General features: G+C 42.9%; 2 protein-coding genes across 2 annotated transcripts in view; both read left to right on the top strand.

Annotated features, from left to right (window-relative positions):
- The window catches only part of LOC309567520 (uncharacterized protein), a gene marked incomplete at its 5' end in the record, with an annotated part of 1,161,679 nt that overhangs the window by 185,956 nt on the left and 954,040 nt on the right, over positions 1–21,683 (top strand). The gene's annotated exons all lie outside the window — the stretch shown is intronic.
- Positions 1–21,683, top strand: part of LOC309566970 (uncharacterized protein) — a gene marked incomplete at its 3' end in the record, with an annotated part of 283,334 nt that overhangs the window by 159,362 nt on the left and 102,289 nt on the right. Inside the window, exons 9-16 of the mRNA XM_082272289.1 lie at positions 4,851–4,904; positions 13,234–13,362; positions 13,490–13,624; positions 13,711–13,834; positions 13,951–14,048; positions 14,138–14,279; positions 15,319–15,874; positions 17,084–17,156. Of these exons, the coding sequence (XP_082128415.1) occupies positions 4,851–4,904; positions 13,234–13,362; positions 13,490–13,624; positions 13,711–13,834; positions 13,951–14,048; positions 14,138–14,279; positions 15,319–15,874; positions 17,084–17,156 (1,311 nt within the window). The remainder of the gene's footprint in view (positions 1–4,850; positions 4,905–13,233; positions 13,363–13,489; positions 13,625–13,710; positions 13,835–13,950; positions 14,049–14,137; positions 14,280–15,318; positions 15,875–17,083; positions 17,157–21,683) is intronic.

Here is a 21,683-nt window from a genome sequence, read left to right as displayed (position 1 = left end):
AAAGATGGTCGCAATCCAGGCCTAAAGGCATGCCTGAAGTGACTCTGAACATAGCACATAGCATCTTGTGAGATGGTAATAGGAATGGCCACATCATTTGCCCTAGGTAGGCCCCAGTTTTAAATGGGCTACTGGTATTAAAGGGTGTGTTACACTCAAACCTGATATATAGGCAGCCATAGAAGGAGCAGAAGATGTTTTTGTAGATAATTTCCTGCTCCAGGCCAAAAGATCACACATTATCAAAGCTACAAACGCATGCTACAGAACAGGTTTTAAAGGACTTAGGTGATGTTTTAGAAAAAGTTGTGAATAGCCTTTTTCTAAAAGAGGGGTGCTCTTGTGTGTATCCCCGCAGCTAGCGCCCCACTGTTTATTGCCTAGTATTATGGAATTGGACACAGGGGGTGGGAAAGAACATATGAAGTATTACTGACAGTTTAATGCAAGCATATGTTGCTAGATGCATCACCTGTATTAGGAACAAACAATCCAAACAAACAGGCCAAACATGAGCATCTCCAATCCCCATCAAACCTTTTCACACATCTACAAATAGATTTCACATATAGGCCCAAAGCAGGGAAGAAATAAGAGTTCTTTTAGTCAATAGTGGACGTGTTTTAGCAGATGAGTGGAAGCATTTAGGACCACAAAAAGGGAGATGCCCACACGGTGGCATGCATTCTCAATCGGGAGATTATTCCTGGATGGGGGTGCCTGCTTCTAATTAGTTCTAATATTGCTCATGCTTTCATATCAAAAATATGCCAGGAACTAGTTAAAATCTTGAAGATAGATTATTATCAGGTATAATGGAAAGAATGAATAGCACAAATAAAGACAAATTAAGAAAAGAATAATTGAAACTTTGAATCAAGTGGTACGGAACAAAAAGTTGCTCGCACCTCTCTTTTCTCTTTACAGGAAAATACCCATCCTTTCAGAGGAGGATACGTAGTGGTGATGAAGCTGCTGCCCAAAAGAAAGAAACAAAAGGATTTCGCCTACGGCCCAGAGACCACCGTGGTAGCAGTTACCAGGACCGCTGTTTTGACCGAACACAGCCCTACTTGGATCCATGCCACTAGAGTGAAGTTGGTGCGGAGAGGACCTGAGCCGGAGGATCCAGAAGCAAGAAAGGAGGTACTAACGGGGGCAGACCGCCCTGACCTTGAACAGGAGAGTCAAGAAAAGGGGGTACTAACGGGGGCAGACCGCCCTGACCCTGTAGAAAATGACTTTTCCAGTTTCACCGGACTCAGACAAACTGTGGTTGCTGATACCTGACTTCATTTTCAGTGTTTTCCCTTGTATGGACTGTTACTAACTGTATCTACCACCTTAAAGGCCGAGGTATCATGAGAAGTTTTGGAGATTTTTTTGGATCTGTATTATCATGGTTCAGACAAGCTGGAATGTTACTTTTGTTTATTGCTTCTTCTTCTTTTTATATATTTGCTTGTAAAAATGGGCCAATGTATTTATAAGGCAACACAAGATGATGCATTTTGGAAACAAGAAGGCAACACAAGATGATGCATTTTGGAAACAAGAAGGCAACACAAGATGATGCATTTTGGAAACAAGAAGGCAACACAAGATGATGCATTTTGGAAACAAGACTTATAATTGTCATTTTTATGACAAATGAGAGGATTGATATAAGTGATATTAATTTAGCCATGCTTAAATTCATTTATCCAGAGGCCCCCTTTATAAACTGTAACTATTTTAAAGAGTTTAGGTTTTCTATAGGATGCTGATTCTCAAAGCTATGGGCTTCCTTCAATTATTTTCCATTGTAAGTTTCCTTCGATTGTGTTTTACTGAGAGAAGCCTGTCCTGTGTATTATTTCAGATTCGGTCTTTCCTGGGCTGCTTCCTGAATGTAAACATTCTTTGTCTGTTCTTATGTGAACACCTTTCCTGCTTTCTATGCATGATGAAGTAATTGTATAACGTATTTTTAGTGGTCTGGGAAGACTAATTGTCACCTCCCTTCTGTACTGTATATAAGCTGTCGTAAGGATAAATATATTCGAATACACCATTGAAACACTAACCTGTCTAGATGTTGTATTTCCGAGCGCTCGTATATTCTTTGCAGATTGAAGGGAGACTGGCCGGCAGAATTATACCTACCAAGGGGTATTACCTTTCAGTGACAGTGATATAAAATAAGCCCCAGAAGTGTAACTTTAAAAACCCAAAAACCTGTAATCTCTATTGTCTGTGATGTCATCACACATCTCACCTGATTATATTACCAGCAATTTAATATTAACCACTTCTGGACCGGAAGGATTTTAACCCTCAATGACCAGGCCATTTTTAGCGATTCGGCACTGCGTTACTTTAACTGACAATTGCACGGTCGCGAGACGCTGTACCCAAATAAAATTGATGTCCTTTTTTCCCAGAAACAGAGCTTTCTTTTAGTGGTATGTGATCTCTGCATATTATATTTTTTGCGCTACAAACAAAATGAGCGACAATTCTGAAGAAAAAAAAACAATATTTCTCACATTCTGCGATTTAACATTCCCTTTAAAAACAATTTTAAAAATCAAATTTTTCACCATTTTAGGCCAATTCGTTTTCTGCTACATATTTTTGGTAAAGAAAAGTGTATTTTGATTGCTTTGGTCTACTAACTACGGGAAAGATTTATGTCATTGTTTTTCTTTTACTAGTAATGGCGGCGATCTGCGATTTTCAGCAGGACTGCGACATTGGGGCGGACAGATCGGACCCCTAACTGACATTTTTGACACTTTTGGGGGTACCAGTGACATTACTACAGTAATCAGTGCTAAAAATATGCACTGTCACTGTAATAATGGCATCAGCCGGGAAGGGGTTAACCCAGGGGTGATCAAAAGGTTAAATGTGAGCCTAGGGGAGTGTTTCTAACTGTGGGGGGCGTGGCTTGTGAAATGATCATAGAAACCTTTGTTCCTATATAGAAGGATCACAGGCGCTCTGTGATCATTTCAGTGAGAACAACAGTCGGCTGTGTTTACAACATCCGACCGACCTTCTCTCTCAGCGGTGAGTGATTGCGGGTGACCGGGGACAATTGAGCCCGCCGATCCCGCACATCAGCATCCCCGCTGCCTAGTGTGCGATCACCCCCAGAGCTGCTCCTGTGAGCCGACCTACCCCTACATCAGTTCACGCAGCCAAGCCAGCCAGCACAGTAAATCTGCGGCGGGCGGTCAGCAAGCAGTTAAGAAAAAATATCAGAAAAGCCTTTTTCTGACCTTTTTCTCTTTCAGCAGCTTAGTAGACGCCCCTTACTTATGTGGAAGTGCAATTCATGTTTAATCTCTAATGTGCGATTATTACCGGCTCTGGATGGAATTGTTTTGTTGATTTAGAAATGACCAGCAGAGGAATGTTCATTTTGATGTCAATTTTCGATTTAGTTTTAGTTATAGCCTTATGACTAAAATGCCATTTTATACACAACTATTTTGGTGCATCAGTTCTAGGAACAACATCCCACATCCACATCCTCAAATTTATGGGTTGGGGTTTTCCCCTTCAACCCTCTTTTATTGTATGTGGTCTAAAATGCCATTTTAGTTTTAGTCTTATTTTAGTCCTCTGAATTGTTTTAATTGATTTTAGTCTACCAAAATTAACAATGCTTGACAACAATGACAGAGCCGTGTTCATACAGTTGCAGTTCCTCTGAGCTCCACAAGGTGGTGATCTCACTCCTACCCAGACAGGAAGTCTCTATGGAATACAGACAGGAAGTGATGTCAGGTACAGACAGGAAGTTCCGGGTGAGAGGTGAGGCAGGAGGAAATAGAGAGGAAACATTGCTGGAAGTGGCAGCAGAGAAGGTAATAAGATCTTATTTTCTATTTACACCCAGTAACCCCCCCCCCCGTCATATCCATCATCTTCCTCTATAGCAGGGATCCTCAAACTACGACCCTCCAGCTGTTGCGGAACTACACATCTCATGAGGCATTGTAAAACTCTGACATTCACCGACATGACCAGGCATGATGGGAATTGTAGTTCCTGAACAACGGGAGGGCTATAGTTTGAAGACCCCTGCTCTATAGTCACTGGGACGTCTTTTTTCTCCAGAAGATGATGATACAGTACATACACACACAGCACAAGACCGTGTTCACACTGCGAGACGTTTCTCTGCGATGCAGTTCCTCTGAACTCCACAAGGTTCTCTCTTCTTTTTTTTTTTTTTTAAGTAATTTTTATTGGAATTTTAAAGAGGTTGTAAACTCGTTTAAAATTTTTTTTACAACCTGCAAGAGAAAGACATAATGAGCTAGTATGCATCGCATACTAGCTCATTATGAAATACTTACCTTAGAACGAGCCCCCGCCGTGCCGCTCACTCACCTGTATGACGAGCGACATGTTCAGTCGCCCGTCTTCCGGGATCGCGGCATCCAGCCATCTGATTGGCCGGAGCCGCGGTGACCTATAGGTACAACTTCCTAAGGAGGGTTTACTTCCTCTTTAAGTTAACAATTTCCACAATAACATTTACAATTATTTGTTACTTCTGACTCATTGCTTGGTACATGGAACAACAGTTAAGAAAATGAAGGAAATTAAAAAATTCATCTACTATTACATTTAAAAAGAAATGGCAAATTTGGTTAAACAACCCAAGAGCCTCTACTTAAAGAAATGTGATATCTAAATCTCCATTATAGTTCAGATCAATTGGTTCCAATGTCCCATCCCTAATAAACCTTAGTACACGGCAACCAATCCACAAGGTTCTCTCTTCTACGCAGACAGGAAGTCTCTATGGAAGACAGGAAGTGATGTAAGGTACAGACAGGAAGTTCCGGGTGAGAGGTGAGTTGGGAGGAAGTAGAGAGGAGACCTTGGAAGTTGCAGTAGAGGAGGTAATAAGATCTTATTTTCTATTTATACCCAGTAACCCCCCGTCATGTCCGTCCTCTTCCTCCATAGTCACTGTGACCTCTTTTATCTCCAGCAGATGATGATATATACATATATAGTGTGGAAATGTAGAATAACCCCGTATATTCCAATGAGGGAATTTATGGTCTGTACCACGAGGGGAGTTATTGGTGTCAGTTATTGGCGGTTCCAGACATTGTATGTGGGGGGATGAAATGATAATTAAAGGTCGGGATTAGGGAAGATTTCTGTAAGATTTTACACGGGAATGATCAGCGCCCCCTCTAGAGATACTATGACTCACAATAGGAGTCTGAGAGGGACTGGATTTGCGGGGATGAGATGGTGAACCCGGGGGGTGGGGGGGGGGGGGGGTAATTTTATCAAAAAGATGTCCAGATGGGAATCAAAATGGATTTTTCAGCTGAAGACAATTGTTTTGGCTGGACTGAATATTGATACTGAGCTGTTTGCTTTTCATTCATCTGTTTTATACATTTTTATTGTATTTTATATAATTTTACCAGTTATTGATGATTATAAATAAAGTTTTGTATGAATTTAGTGATATATGATGATATAGAAGATGTAATTCTGGGCTATAAATGGTTAAGGAATCTGGGTGGGGGATAGGAACACTTTTTAGGACCTCTTCACCTGCCAATAGCCCTCCTGGACCAAGATTGGCATTTTCCAAGCCAAACACGTCGGATGTCACCAGGTTAGAAGAGCGCCCTCTCTGGTTACATGTAAGCGGTATCCGGCCCACCATCCACCGGAGTATCTGTGACCGGGAACGTGGCGGTGGATTAGCATTGCTGCCTCTTATGCCAGTATTCCCCATTTATTGCTATAGAGATGTCTAATGCTTCCCAGGCCCCACAAACTCTGGGGGACTACAGAGCCCAGCACACCTAGTCATCTACAGCCGGGAAGGGGGGGGGGGTTCTGAGTAAGTGCTGCCAGGTTACCCCAGGAGTTGTCTGACACTTTTTTATCAGAAAGTTTTATTGGAATTCTCGTGTTGTGGGTTCAGATATTTTGTCGATAGTGCAAGCGCTGCCCCAACATTTATTGTTTGTAGATTAGGGGCAGAGAATTTTCCCATTTATGGGGCCGGAACATTCTCTTCATTTTGGAGATAAATTCTAGTAATATGTTCCTCTAAACAAATAGCACTGACGATAAATAGACAAGACAATGACCATCCTGACCATACATGGCCTACAAAGGGCAATTATTACACTACAAAGGCAGCCAATGGGCAATCATTACACTACACAGGCAGCCAACCCAATGATGGAGTGCCGGGGTCAGGAGTATGGAGCCCCTTACATTGCTGGTCAGGAGGAAGAAAACATTCCCCAGCCTGCCATGAAGAATATGTTCCATCATCGGTGTCAGAGGGAGGAAAATACTGAGGGCTCTGAACAGAGGCTTAACTTGAACCTTTAGGACTCTGGAGCAAGAAACCATGAAGGGCCCCCCTGACCCACTGGTTGCAGGGCCCTTTCCATCGGTCCTGGGGCCCTTCCACAGTGGGACCCATTCCTGCTGGAGAGGGAGAAAGACAGACGGCTGATGTAAACACAACCGTCTGTCATTCTCCCTGGTGTAACAGCAGAGATCATACGATCCTGCTATGTAGGATCGTATATCTCTGTGGTTACATCAAAAGCCACGCCCCTTTACAGTTAGAAGCACGCCCCTAGGGTTACACTTAACTCCTGGATCTCTATTAAAGTTAACGCCTTCCCTACCAGTGTCATTTTTACAGTAACAGTGCATATTTATAGCACTGATTACTGTAGTGATGTCACTGGTACCCCCAAAAGTGTAAAAAATGTCAGTCAGGGGTCCGATCTGTCCGCCACAATGTTGCAGTCCCGCAAAAAAAATCGCAGATCACCGCCATTACTAGTAAAAAAAAAAAAAAAAACCAATAAAAATGACATAAATCTTTCCCGTAGTTATTAAACGCAATAACATGTAGCTAAATACATTTTGGCCTAAATATATGACAAAAATTGAATATTTTGGATATTTTTTAACTGTCAAAGTAGAAAATGTCAATTTTTCCGCAAAATTTTCGCTATTTTTTCATTAATATCACAAAAAATGAAAAGCGCAGAGGTGATCAAATACCACCAAAAGAAAGCTCTGTTTGTGGGGAAAAAAATGAGGTAAATTTTGTTTGGGTACGGCGTTGCATGACCGCGCAATTGTCAGTTAAAGTCGCGCAGTGCCAAGTTGCAAAAAGTGGCCTAGACATTAAGCAGGAAAATCCTCCAGTGGTGAAGGGGTTAATGTTTCATCCTGTAATAGTATAGGCCAGTGCTTTCTTATCACTTCTACTTTTTTCGGATGCTGATTTTTAACATATAACATTAGCTACAATTATTAGTAGTTCAGTACTCGTACGGCATCAATTAGATAGAGCGTTGATTAATCTACATAAATTGCGATAATTTTATTTGTTTACAAAGAGTGGGATGATGTGCAGGAATGGGGGGAAAGAGGGGCTGAAATGGGGTGGCAGTCAGAGGGGGGTATAGGCAGGGGTGGCAGAGGGATGAAATGAGGAGGATGGATAGGACTAGGTGGGGCATATCAGGGACAATAATATGGGCAGCCCTGAAAGGGGACATAGGTGTGGGGGCGGAGATGGGGGGCAGCAGACTGGTCAGGAACTCCATAGAGCAGATGGCAGAGGTAGGAGAGGAGTTTTAGATGTGCAGAGAGCTGATTCTGCCCCCTTAAACATCTCGAGGGCCCCACACACACACAGAGGACCCCACCCCACATACAGCCACTCACCAGGCCGGGAGCTGCAGCTGGCATAAGTGACGGGTCCCACAGAGCACAGAGTCTGCCAAGTATGGAGAACTTTGAGCTTGTGTCTGGAGGAGTGAGGAGAGGAGATGGCTAATGTTGGAGGGCGCTGTGCCCATGTTGGGGGTAGATCAGGGACAGCAAGGGGGCTCTGCATGGAGGGTGCTCTGCAAAGGCTGAATGTGCTGCACAACCTAAATATAAAATATATATAAACTTAGACACCCACTGTCGAGAAGAATATATCTTTGCGCTTGAGGAGGAGTCAATCTCTTGACTGTTATAATGAACCAATACTGCTGCTACTTAAACAAATAGTGGAAAATATTTGCAGATAAATAAATGGAAAAAGAGTAGCGCACGAGATCACCTTTATATGACTCAAGATTTTGTAAGCAAGCTATCAAAGATACTGCTAGACAAACATTTCAAAAACAAAGAAAACAGGACAGAAATAATGTCCCTTCAGTCCATGGAATCCAAGGGTAAGTGAGATGAATTACTGGATCACCGTCCACCACCAGGTGTCACACCAGGAAATAATGGGATTGGCAACTCACCAGAAATCAATGCTCAGGTGTTCTCACACAAGAGCAAACTGCGCAGAAATGTTAGATGGATCTAGAGCCAGAGCCTGTTCACCACTGTTTCATATCAAATCCTTGCACACACTCCCTCGGTATAACGATATCATGGAGAGAAAGAATGGCCCAACATAGTGAAGTACCGTAACCACAATAACTTTATTTAAAAGAAAAAATGTTGCACTCACATGTATAAGCTCATCAATAGGCATGTAAACACATAGCGCTCCGAAGAGGAGTACGGGCAGGAAGGAGGATACAGTTCCAAAAAAAGAAGGCGGGACTGGTAAATGAGGGGATATTCAATATCAGTAGTGTAACTTTAAGTAAAGGGGAACTTCACATTTTGAATCAGGGGTTAAAATGTGCCCCAAAAAGGCCAATTAACAAATTTAATACATACATTGATGTACATAAATACATCAGAAAAGTGAATTTAAAGAAACACTTTCTGAATAATCCCATTACATCAATCAGCAATAATAACAACAGAGGGATGGTAAACAGCGGTTTACGCAATAAATCGACTTATAACCCACCAGTGACTAATAATCACTGTGTGGAAGTTTTCAAAAGTCTAGTCCTGCGTGATCTCCAGACCCTGGAACCGGGGTTCGGGGTCATTAAGAAGTATAAACACCTACAGGAGGGCCTAGATTCGCTGGAATCTCGTAAAGAGATTATCATCCGTCCAGCTGACAAGGGTGGGGGAGTGGTTGTGATGGATAAGCAATTTTACCACAATCAGATCATAACTATGTTAAGTGATACCGCAACTTACACCAAATTACCTAAAGACCCAACTGGTGATTTTGTGGGTGATCTGAAACGATTGGTACAATCGGGTTTCAGGGACGGGGTCCTAACAAAAAAGGAACGCAACTACTTAACACCTAGTGCGTGTCGGATCCCGATCCTATATACGCTGCCAAAAGTCCATAAGGACGCGACCAACCCTCCCCCACGACCTATTGTCAACGGGATTGGGTCAGTGAGTGCCAGACTTGGCCAATATCTGGACCAGTTTTTACAGAAGAGTGTGATCCAGACGAAAGCTTTTCTGAAGGATACCACAGATCTTCTTCTCATGCTGGATGGTGTGGTACTTGGGGACGACTCGCCGGTCTTTCTCGTCACGGCCGACGTGTCGTCCCTGTACACCATCATCCAGCATGATGATGCTTTATTGTCCTTAAACTGGGCATTAAGTCAAAGGGATGATTTACCCCGGGAGCAAAAAGTGTTTATTGGGAGGGCTTTAGACTTTTGTCTAAGCCACAATTATTTTTGGCATTGCAGTCAGTTTTATAGCCAAAAAACGGGTGTTGCCATGGGCGCCAAATTTGCCCCGAGCCTGGCAAATTTGTTCATGTCGGAGTGGGAGGACAAGTTTGTCTTCAACCAGGTACGACATGAACTTAGACTGTACAAACGCTTCATTGATGATATCATCTTCATCTGGCAAGGGGCAGAGGAAGATTTGGTAGCCTTCATGGAACACCTTAATACCAATAACAACAATATAAAGTTGGAGTTCCATCATAGCCCTGATGAAATCAATTTCCTGGATGTCACTATTAAAAGAGAAAATAATAGATTGACTACGAAAGTATTCTTTAAAATGACAGACAGGAATAGCTATTTGGCGATACAAAGTGGGCACCACCCTAACTGGCTCAGGAATATTCCCAGGGGTCAGTTTATCCGCGTGAGACGGAACTGTACCTCTGAGGATGACTACACTGAGCAAGCAGCAGTTTTGAGGGATAGGTTTGTCGCCAAAGGTTATGATGAGAGTGATTTGAATAGAGAAATTACCAACATTAGAAATGCTCCTAGACCACTGAGACCTGCAGCTAAACCGGTTAGGATTGATGACGACCCCAAACAATGGAGTTTCTTGTCAGATTTTTCCAACGATTATAAGAAGATTGAGGAAATTTTTAGACAACATTGGTCTATATTACAAATGGACAAAACGTTAGGCCCAGCTTTACCTGCTAAGCCATCATTTATTTATAGACGAGCTCCTAACTTTGGGGACCAAATCGTCAAAAAAGTACTGGACCCCCCTAATGTCTCCTTCTTCCCGGACATGAGGGGTTCCTTCACCTGTGGTAGGTGTAGAGCCTGTTCATTCACACCTACCAATTTCAGGAGAAGGGACTCTTTCACAGTTCGGGCTATAAATAAAACTTTTAAAATCAAAAACTTAATTACGTGTGACACCACACATGTGGTCTACGGACTAATGTGTCCCTGCAATTTAGTTTATATTGGCCGCACTAAACGGGCCTTAAAAGTAAGAGTGGGTGAGCATATCACTAACATCTTAAAGGGAAAGCGTGAGCACAACGTATCTGCACATTTTCGCCAGTTCCACCAGAGGGACCCGAGGAGTCTTCACTTCTGGGGGATCGAGCGTGTTACCCCGTCGTGGCGGGGGTCGAATTGGGTGAGGGAATTATCCAAATGTGAGACCAAATGGATCTTCCTCACCCAGGCCCTCGCACCGACGGGGTTAAACATTGAACTGGACTTGAATTGCTATATTAGCGATTCTTAACTTTCCCTTCTCTGCTATTATTGCAGTCTGTCCCATGAGGCTTGATTATTTGCTTTCTGTTATGAGGTTTTATTAACTGTTGCATTTTTATCAACCGGAATTTTTTTAATAATTATTGCTTTATGATATTCTAGTCTGTCTATATATGTATTTCATATGTATTTTATCATGAATTGTGATAATAATGTATCACATTTTTAGTTACGATATGTGTAGATTGCCTAGTGTATATGCAGACTGTTACTGGCAACGCACTACAGGTTCATATCGGCAAGGAGCGGTATTATACTATAGCCATTCCTTTTTATCTCTTTTTATTTATTATTTTTTGGCCCAAATCAGAGGGTTATAATCATCATCATTATTTTTGTGAAAAAAATTTTTTTTACTTGATTCATAGTGCCAAATTAAATTGGAATCCTGCAAGGGACGACTCTTTATTTGTGGATGCTGATGTCGGAAGTTCCACGGCGTGGTGAGCTGGCTAACTTCCGGCTTTTCACCTCGTTGCCGATTGGACGTAGAGCGTTCCAGCAGGGCTACTTAGATGCCGGATGTTGTTGCTCTGGTCACGCCTCCAGTTGAAGTCGGACATGACGAAACCGGTCGGGGCGTGACCAGACAACACATCCGACATCACGTGACGGTGGGGGACCTACCCGGAAGGTACAGGGCTGGCGTGGAGTGAGCCCGGGGACTGGACGAGCTAGGTTTCCTTCTACCAAGCGCTATGTGTTTACATGCCTATTGATGAGCTTATACATGTGAGTGCAACATTTTTTCTTTTAAATAAAGTTATTGTGGTTACGGTACTTCACTATGTTGGGCCATTCTTTCTCTCCATGATATCGTTATACCGAGGGAGTGTGTGCAAGGATTTGATATGAAACAGTGGTGAACAGGCTCTGGCTCTAGATCCATCTAACATTTCTGCGCAGTTTGCTCTTGTGTGAGAACACCTGAGCATTGATTTCTGGTGAGTTGCCAATCCCATTATTTCCTGGTGTGACACCTGGTGGTGGACGGTGATCCAGTAATTCATCTCACTTACCCTTGGATTCCATGGACTGAAGGGACATTATTTCTGTCCTGTTTTCTTTGTTTTTGAAATGTTTGTCTAGCAGTATCTTTGATAGCTTGCTTACAAAATCTTGAGTCATATAAAGGTGATCTCGTGCGCTACTCTTTTTCCATTTATTTGTGCTGCACAACCTGTTCTTAGCAATCCTATTTTGCGATCACCAGGGAAGCCTCCACTGATCCGGGGACTCTGGCAGCAACACCCTTTTCTGCTGTCTTGCCCCCCCCCCATGTTGGCAAAATACCAGGGCCCAGTCGCAGGTGCGACTCTAAGAGCTTCTGAGAGTTTACTTTATCTGAAGGACTCTGGGACCTCTGAGGAGGAAGTGTAGCAGAAGGACTTTGGGGGCCTCTTAGGAAGTAATAGGGCTGTGGGGTCCTCTGAGAGGGTAGTCAGGGGCAGTCAGGTTGCAAGGCTCTGAGGTAATAGGGGGCTTTAGGGCTTATTGGCTCTTGGTTTCAGGTGGTCCTCCCACCCCCACCTGCAGATGATTTCAGATGGTCCTCTCACCTGCACTTACTTTTCTGACCTCTTTGAAGAACTCCTGCCAGCAAGTGAAGGAAGCCTTCACCATCTCACTGATAAAATAATATGTTGCAGGACACAAAATAGACCAAGAGAAAAAAACCCTCCCCCTGCTGTCCTCCCCCTACCCACATTGGGTTGCTATTATAGAGAACAGAACAGACTCCTCCCCCACAGTTCTGTACTCCACCAGCATCCTCCTGCTATCCAATCCAATCCCTTCTCTTACTGCAGAGAGTGACAGTGACATCACTCCTGTCAGTCAGCAGGCTGCCGGAGATTGGAGCCTTACAGCCGGAGTTCTGGTAATTATCCTGATTAGCTGACAACTCCGGCCAAAAGTCAGCAAGTTCCCCTTCCTGGACATCATGATGACCCAACATTGACCTCACAGCACTGCCTCAGAGCAAACAAGTCAAAGGAAGGATCGTATTTATTATTCCTTCTCTGCAGATCTAATACTAATCAAATCCATTTCAGAAATCAAACAAACCCAACAGAGGAAAGGGAATTTCTGATCCGGCAGGTTAAGAGAGTTCCACGACCTCAAAAATGTAGAAAACGCTAAACAGTCCAAACTAAATGTGTTCCCATGGGGAAAATAGTCATTAAATGTACAGCAACCCTCTTATTACCCCCCTCCCCCCTCCCCCCCTCACATCCCCATCCTATTATTGTGTGACCAATACCATCCAACTAATTCTTACTTTCATTTCCCAGAGTTATCCGTCTACAAGGAGACCTGTATGGATGAAATGACGGCACCAATGAGGATGGAGGAGGACCGGAGTCACATGACTGAGAAGATACTAAACCTCACCCTGGAGATCATCTACCTGCTGACCGGAGAGGTGAGGAGGATTCTGGGAGGTCACATGACATCACTCTTATCTCTATTAATAAAACACAGACCTGACCGGAGAGGTGAGGAGGATTCTGGGATTCTAACATGATATTCCTATTGGTTCCTCAATACAGAGATTTCCTCTGGTGAAGTCAGGTGATCATATGACCATCACAGTGCCTCCATGTGACTCCCTAAAACCTGAGAGACACAACATGCGGAAGATTCTAGAAGTCACCAAGAAGATGATGGAGCTGCTGACAGGAGAGGTGAGCGGTGCTGGGAATTCTGGGACATTATCCAGTAACAGACGAGGGATGTGTCTGGATGGTGACTGTATCATTGTGTGTGTCAGGTTCCTATAAGGTGTCAGGATGTCACTGTCTATTTCTCCATGGAGGAGTGGGAGTATTTAGAAGGACACAAGGATCTCTACAAGGACGTCATGATGGAGAATCAGCCGCCCCTCACATCACCGGGTAAGAGGAGACTTTATTGTAAAGGAGAGAGCAGTACGGAGGATCCACCTAGATCCCCCATCATCTGATAAACACATAGAAACAATGTATTCAGTCAGTGTGTGTGTTTCCTACAGATGGATCCAGTAATGGGAACCCACCAGAGAGATGTCCCCGTCCTCTGTATTCCCGGGATTCCACACAGGAAGATCACACCATCCCCCACCATCATCAGGTAGATGAGGAACAATCACTGATAGTATCATTAGGATCTGTACATTATCTGCATTGTTACCATTGATGTCATTTTTATTCTATATTCAGAGTGGAAACCTGAGAGATTCTAAAGTTGACATTAAAGCAGAAGAAGAAGAGACGTATGTGAGGGATGATCAGCAGTCTATGGAGGAGGATGGAATAACGGGGACATTTATAGAGGAGGACACTCCTACAGAGATCAGCACAGGTGGGTCATTAACACTAAATACATTCCTCCACCCATACTGCTCACTGATTGGTCCAGAGTAGGGCGGGGACTGGGTGATATCAGCCTGTAATACCCTGGTCACTTTCCTGAGCTGTGTTCCCCGTCCTGTATTCCTGTATTTCTCTCTGATAATCTTCCTTCTCTGTGCTGCAGACACAATTTATATCTCTAGACTGGATTTATGGAGATTCTGGGGTTCATCTGGCAGCAAAAGTCACTGAGTGCAGTCTCAGGAGATGGGAGGCAGCGGTGTGGGATCTCTGCAACTTGTCTCCAGTAAACAGTTATGTGTCCACTGATTACTGAATACCAATTATTAATGAATCCCGACTATTGCACTATATACTCTATGTTGTACATTACATCATTCTCATACTATATCGTCCTATCTGTTGTATCTTATATAATAAGTTGTAGATTACATAGTCCTTACTACTTTTGTTACACCCATTTCCTACCAGCTGGACATTTTATATCTGATGATCTGATTGGAGGACAGACTTTTACATGGTGATAATAATGTGATAACATCCTCCAACTTTGGAACCTTAAACAGAAAGTGATAATAAGGGAGGAGTCAGTAACCCAATGATGGAGATCTTCAGGATCAGTCCAGTCTTCATCTTGGTTGTTCTCCCCCCATCCTCACTCTCTGACCTCTGGTGGGGCTCAGCCCCGCTGTTATTCATGACTAAATCATGGACTAAATAAGGAAGTGCGGGACTTCTTGTGTTGGAAAGATGGCAATGAGTGATAGAGGGGGAGGGGGCACTCCTCCTATAATCCCTTCATCACTGTCACTCCTATAAAAGACAGTTCTCGTTGTTTCCTCACTCTCTGACTAAGGTCCATTAATAAAGAAATGAACTGGTAGGAGATCAGAGGACCCATTTACTAGTTACCTTGAGGGTGGAATTGTAAGATCCTCAGAGACAAAGCTGCCTGATGTGGGCGGAGTCCTGGTTTAGGGGAACCAATCTGCTGATGTCTAGTAATAATCTTTATATTTCTATTTTAGTAGATGGACGGGAGATGAGGAAAACCTCAGAGGATTCTCTCACTTTGTCTCCAGACTGTAAAGTAGAAGATGAGGACATCACACAGTATAGTCCAGGAGAAAACCCGGCTACCTCAAATGTCCATCCAGCACCACACAGTGTAGATGGACCATCGTATTCCTCTTATCCTGAGGAACCTCAGACTTTGAGGGACATTGCCGTCCTTCCAACAGATAAGGGGGTTATCTGTACTGAGTGCGGGAAGTGTTTTCAGTCTAAATCCCATCTTAATAGGCATAAAAGATCTCACACAGGGGAGAAGCCATATTCCTGTCCTGAGTGCGGGAAGTGTTTTGTACAAAAATCAGAAATTGTCAGACATCAGAAATCTCACACAGGGGAGAAGCCATATTCCTGTCCTGAGTGCGGGAAATGTTTTTCAGAGAAGTACGCTCTTTACACACATCAGAGATCTCACACGGGAGAGAAGCCGTATTCCTGTTCTGAGTGCGGAAAGTGTTTTCTAAAAAAATCAGATCTTGGCAATCATAGAAGGTCCCATACGGGGGAAAAGCCGTATTTATGTTCTGAGTGTGGGAAATGTTTTTCAGATTATTCCAATCTGTATATTCATAAGAGATTGCACACGGGAGAGAAGCCATATTCTTGTTCTGAATGTGGAAAATGTTTTGTAAAAAAATCACTACTTGTCACACATCAGAGGACTCACACGGGGGAGAAGCCGCATAGCTGTCCTGAGTGTGGGAAATGTTTTTCACAGAAGTTCAGTCTTTACAGACATCAGAGATCTCACACCGGGGAGAAGCTTTATTCCTGTCTTGAGTGCGGGAAATGTTTTTCACAAAAGTCCAATCTTTACACACATCAGAGATTACACACAGATGAGAAGCCATACTACTGCCCTAAGTGCGGGAAATGTTTTTCACAGAAGTCTAGTCTTTCCATACATCAGAGATCTCACAAGGGGGAGAAGCCATATACCTGTTCAGAGTGAGGGAATTGTTCCTCACTGAAGTCCTGTCTTCCTGTACATCAGGGATCCCACACAGCCCTTGAGGTGTATTAGTGTCTTGAGTGCGGGAAATGTCTTCTATATGAATGTTTGTGGACATGTGGGGAAGAAGCACACCCTGATATACACCTCAGATATACTCCATGGCTGATCTTCATCATGTAAGAAACCCTTCATAAGGAGATCAGAGATCACCAGAGACATGGATGAAGTGTTGTCCCGTGTTGGCCATTGATAGCAGGAGAAAAATAAAAATGGAGTCCTTACCTCTCATTGGCTGAGTACATTTTGTGCGGGAAGATTTCACAAACATTTAGAGGTCTATTGTTAAAAAGAATTGTTGAATAAATGTGACATACATTTGTGCAGCTACGATGAATATTGTCCATATTTTATTTCATATAGTGATTTCCTATGATCACCTAGTGGCCATGGTGTGGCACTGCAGTACTATTACCTCATATTGGACACTAGAGGGAGCTACACTCTGGGCTGCCGGAGCACTACATAATAAAAGTGGTTCTCAGGGAGGCCTAGAGACTTTGTTTCATCAGCTGGGAAGTGTAAGGACTCTTTCTCCACCCCCCACCGCTGAACACTGAATCGCATGAGTTTTTCTTGAGTATGGCCAGAGGATGTCAGGAGTTCTGCGGTTCTGGTGCTGTGTTCATGCCGGGCAGCACAGCCATCCATCCAGAGTACTCATGGAGAGTCTCAGAGTGCTGTAAGCAGCTGCAGTGTTCTTCCCACAGACACACATCCCAGATCTGCATGGTTGCAGCCTTGAAGACTCCTACTGGTAGACACAATGACTGGTCACAAAAGGTAACTGGAGGCAACATATGTGTCAGGATATTTATACTGCTCTGAATATAACAGTGTCTATTTATGTAAACAAGCAAAGATCTGTAAGGTAGGAGAATCTCAACTTATTTCCACAAATCAATATGTAGCGAATTCTTTTTAATTGATTAATTTCTTTTTAAAAGCATATACCAATCTTAGTGAGTACAGTCTACAGTATGGAATATATAAAAATATTTATTCACAAGACATGTATATAAATGATCAAAATGGAGGTAACATAAAAAGATAACTCTACATAAAATACAAACTTCAAACAACAAATGCAATGTGATATGTAGCTCAATAATGAAAGTAAAATAAAGCAAGATTACCTTTTCTCGGGTATAGCATAAACCATAGATAAGTATTCTATATAATCAGACCACAATTGTCTGCGAATCGCGCAGCCGAAGTCACTCCACTGCAGATGGAGCGAGAATAAGCTATGCAAAACGGGAGACTAAAATCGCAGATAATGCGCTGAATCTGATATTAAAAAATGTATAAAAACAAATCTGCTTTTTAGAGAAAAATCTACTATGGTTTATACGGCTGGGATTGTAATCTTATTACCCTTAAATATGCAATATAAAACATATTAGTGGGACACACTTCTGAATCTGCACTTCAGAGAATGTACAAAGTGAGGGAACACAGGAAAGGCTGAGATATATACCACATATACTGCAGGTGATCTCCTCCTTTTTTTTTTTTTTAAACCTCTTCAGCTCTATCCTGGTAAAATGCACTCTCTGGCACTTCTTCTGACTGCCCTATCCTCCATCCTTAAATTCTCTCTACTTCACCCCTCTTCTCCACCCCACATCTTATATATATCACCCTCACTTCTGTCCTCACCTTATTACTGCACTCACCATCTCCTGCTACTTCTAAATCCACATGCACACAAATCCTCCAGGAAACTGGGGCATGTCCCCTCATATAAATCACACTCTCATATTACCACCCTCACCTTTCTGCTTCTCCTGGCCTCTGGAGACATATCCCCAAACCCTGGGCCTTCATCTACCCATGCTCAATACACCACGTACCCTACACCCTCTGGCTGCAGTCGCAGTCAGCACAATCTAGTTCCAATCTCTCTTCTTCCCAAAACCGGACTCCCTTTCTCTTGCGCCCTTTGGAACGCCCGCTCCGTCTGTAATAAACTCACCTCTCTCCATGACCTTTTCATCGCTAACTCATTTAATCTACTCGCCATCACCGAAACCTGGCTGCACGAATCCAACACTGCGTCTTCTGCTGCCCTATCCCAAGGTGGTCTTCTATGGACTCACTCCCCTAGACCCAACGGACGCAAGGGAGGGGGTGTCAGGATCCTTCTAGCCCCACATAGCTCCTTTCAGGTACTTCAGCCGCCTCCCTCTCTGTCACTCTCCTCATTTGAGGTACACTGCATTCGTCTTTTCTCCCCTGTCTCTCTAAGGATAGCTGTGATCTACCGCCCCCATGGACCAGTATCAACCTTTCTTGATGACTTCTCTGCCTGGCTACCCTACTTTCTCTCTTCTGAAATCCCCACAATCATTCTCGGCGACTTCAACATCCCTGTTAATACTAACACTCCTACCACTTCCAAACTTCTCAATCTAACCTCCTCCTTTGACCTGAAGCAATGGATACACGCTTCCACTCACTCTGAAGACAATATCCTTGACCTTGTTTTCTCCCACCTATGCACCCCGCACAACCTTTCCAACAATCCTTTCCCTCTCTCTGATCACTACCTTATTAGTTTCACTCTCTCCCTCTACTCCACCTCCTCTCCCTCCAGCTACCGTACAGTTACCCGCAGAAACCTACGCCATCTCAACCCTTCTCTTCTCTACTCTGCTACCGGCCACCTCTATGACAATATTGCACCCCTGTCCTGCACCAACCTAGCCACTTCTGTCTACAACACTTCACTCTTAGCCTCCCTGGACACATTGGCCCCCCTCACCACACACCGAATCAGGCCCCGACCCCTTCAACCTTGGCAAACCGATAACACTAGAAGTCTGAAAAAGCATAGCCGTGCTCTTGAGCGCCTATGGCGTAAGACTCGGTCTCAGAAGGATTTCAACCAATATAAATCCACCCTCCAAAAATACAATTCCAGTCTCCACACTGCCAAACAGACCTATTTTATCACTCTCATTAACAGCCTGTCATCACGCCCCCGGCAACTCTTCGCTACCTTTAACTCTCTACTCCGTCCTCCACTACCCCCTCCCACCGACTCACTCACTGCCCAGGAGATTGCCAACCACTTCAAACAGAAGATAAAAAGGTAGGGGTGACCAGCGCTATGGAGTGCAGACCTTAGACAATAGTGAAGGTGTAAGCTGCCAACAACCAAACCCACGAGGGGTTAAAGTGTGAAATATATATGAAAGGAGGTTGTAACGGCGCTACCTTAAAGTGAATAAGTGCTTATTGTATGTGCCAACTTAAGACAAAGTGCCAATAAAAATTGTGTCATAAAAACCATTTAATTTAAAATTAAATAAAGTGCACTGGTGATTTGTGGTGTGACCAAGTTAGTTGGTTAATGAACTGGGCCCATAAGGTGCAACTCAGTAAAGTGCAAGTGCTGTGCTGCATATACTAGACGAGTAAGAAATAATGGGTTCCCAATGTGCATTTATTTTATAATAGCAATTGACAGAAAATAAGTTAAATACATAAGTGAAAAATCGCATAAGACAGTGAGCATAAATTAATCCGTGCTGTGCGTGGAATTTGTAATACCACTAAAGTGAAAAAAGTGCTAAATTGAATAAAAGAAAGTGATAAATAAAATTGAGGTTGCAATTTTGTTGTACATCCACTAGATGTCGCCCCTAGATATACGACCTGTACTTAAGGAAAGAGATGGTCGGTTTCTTCCGGGGTTCTCCAGTGGGTCGAACCAGGCTTTTAGTACCTCAGGTTAGAAGAAAGAAACCCCATGATGTAAAGTATATCTGTAGCGTGGAAGAGAGAGCATAAAGACTCACGTTTGAGGCTGTCTAGGATCAGCGGTGATGGCCGGGAAGCTTCCGCGTTCCACGGCCCAGGCTCCGAAACCGGAAGTGACGTAATGACGTTACGACTCCGCCCTACGCGTTTCGTCATGTGACGTCTGCTGGAGCGGCGTCAACGTAACAAGCTCCCGGCCTTTAAATAGCGTGTCCGTCTCCTGGCAACCAATCGGCCTCCCCCGCCGCCATATTGGTGCACGCAAACTGAAGCCGGACGGAGGACACATTGGGCCTCCCTGCAATGCCTCTTCAGATGCCGGAGCGGAGGGACAGCTATTTTGGAACATCATTTCCTGACAGCCTGTGTCTGATACCGTAATGAGGTTAAAACATGACATTTATTAAAAATCATTAAAAAAGAGGAAAAAAACTGAAAAAATGTCTTAAAAATGAAAAGAAATTTAAAAAATTAATTAAAAATAAAAAATAAAAACCGTGCAACGATTCATAAAAAACATCATATAGCGGAGATTTCATTAAAAGAGCACCAAGGTCAAGAAGTAAAAAAATAAAAAAATATATATAAGGTAATAAATTACCATATGCCCAGAGGTTGAGTACATATTGTAGTGATAATATACATAATTTATAGATGTAAATCGAGCGTTGTTTTAAAGGGTTATAATATTGCAGAATAAAGGATAAAAAAGGTGGAAGAATTATGAAGAAAAGGTGGAAGAGTTATGAAAAAAATGGATCAGATGGTCGAGAAGAAGGAGATGGGGTTTTTTTAAAAATAAAAATTTCCCATAAATGGAGAGTCTCCAAGGACAGTCATTCGTTCCTGTTGTGTTTGAGAGGGCTACCCGGGCCCCCCAAATACACAACAATCCGGATCAGGGTGTGAAACAACTTTTTCCCATTGTGATGTTGGATGAGAAGGTCCCATGATTAGCCCCTAATAAAAAAAGAAGTTTTGTGGTGTTTAAGAGGTTGTGCTGTAAGCAAACCTCATACAAGTGTGGTGGGTAACCCCGAACCTTGAGAATCTAAAAGAAAAGTTTTTTTATATATAAATGTGTTGAGCTTAACAGATGGTATGCTCAAAACACCGTGTAAACTACACAGATATGGAGTGCGTAAACAATGTGAAAGGTCTAGATTAAAAGCACAATATTCTTGGTGATGCTGGATGAGAAGGCCTCAAGGCAATGTTGAATAAAATGAATGGCATTAGATGGTAAAATTGATCAAAATGTTTCTTTTGATGTAGGAGGTTGTAGCCAGGTGTAAAAGTTTAAAACTATTATAAAATAGCAAACTGTACACCAAAAAATTACATAAAACCAACCAATCACAAATAAAATTATTTCAAAGGATTGTTTCAAGGCAAATTTTCTGCCCCAAAGGAATTACATAACAAAAAGTAAGAACATCAAAAAATGAGAAAATCACAGGAAAAAAGTGGTGTTAAAAGGCCATAGCAAAGATCAATAAAAACATCAAAAAGGCCTTTCTTAAAAAAATACTTTTAAAAAAC

The sequence above is a fragment of the Pelophylax lessonae genome (genome assembly GCF_965119305.1).
Source record: "Pelophylax lessonae genome assembly, chromosome: 11".
NCBI lineage: Eukaryota > Metazoa > Chordata > Amphibia > Anura > Ranidae > Pelophylax > Pelophylax lessonae.
Note: the sequence above shows the minus strand (reverse complement) of the source record. Positions and strands in the feature narration are given on the sequence as shown.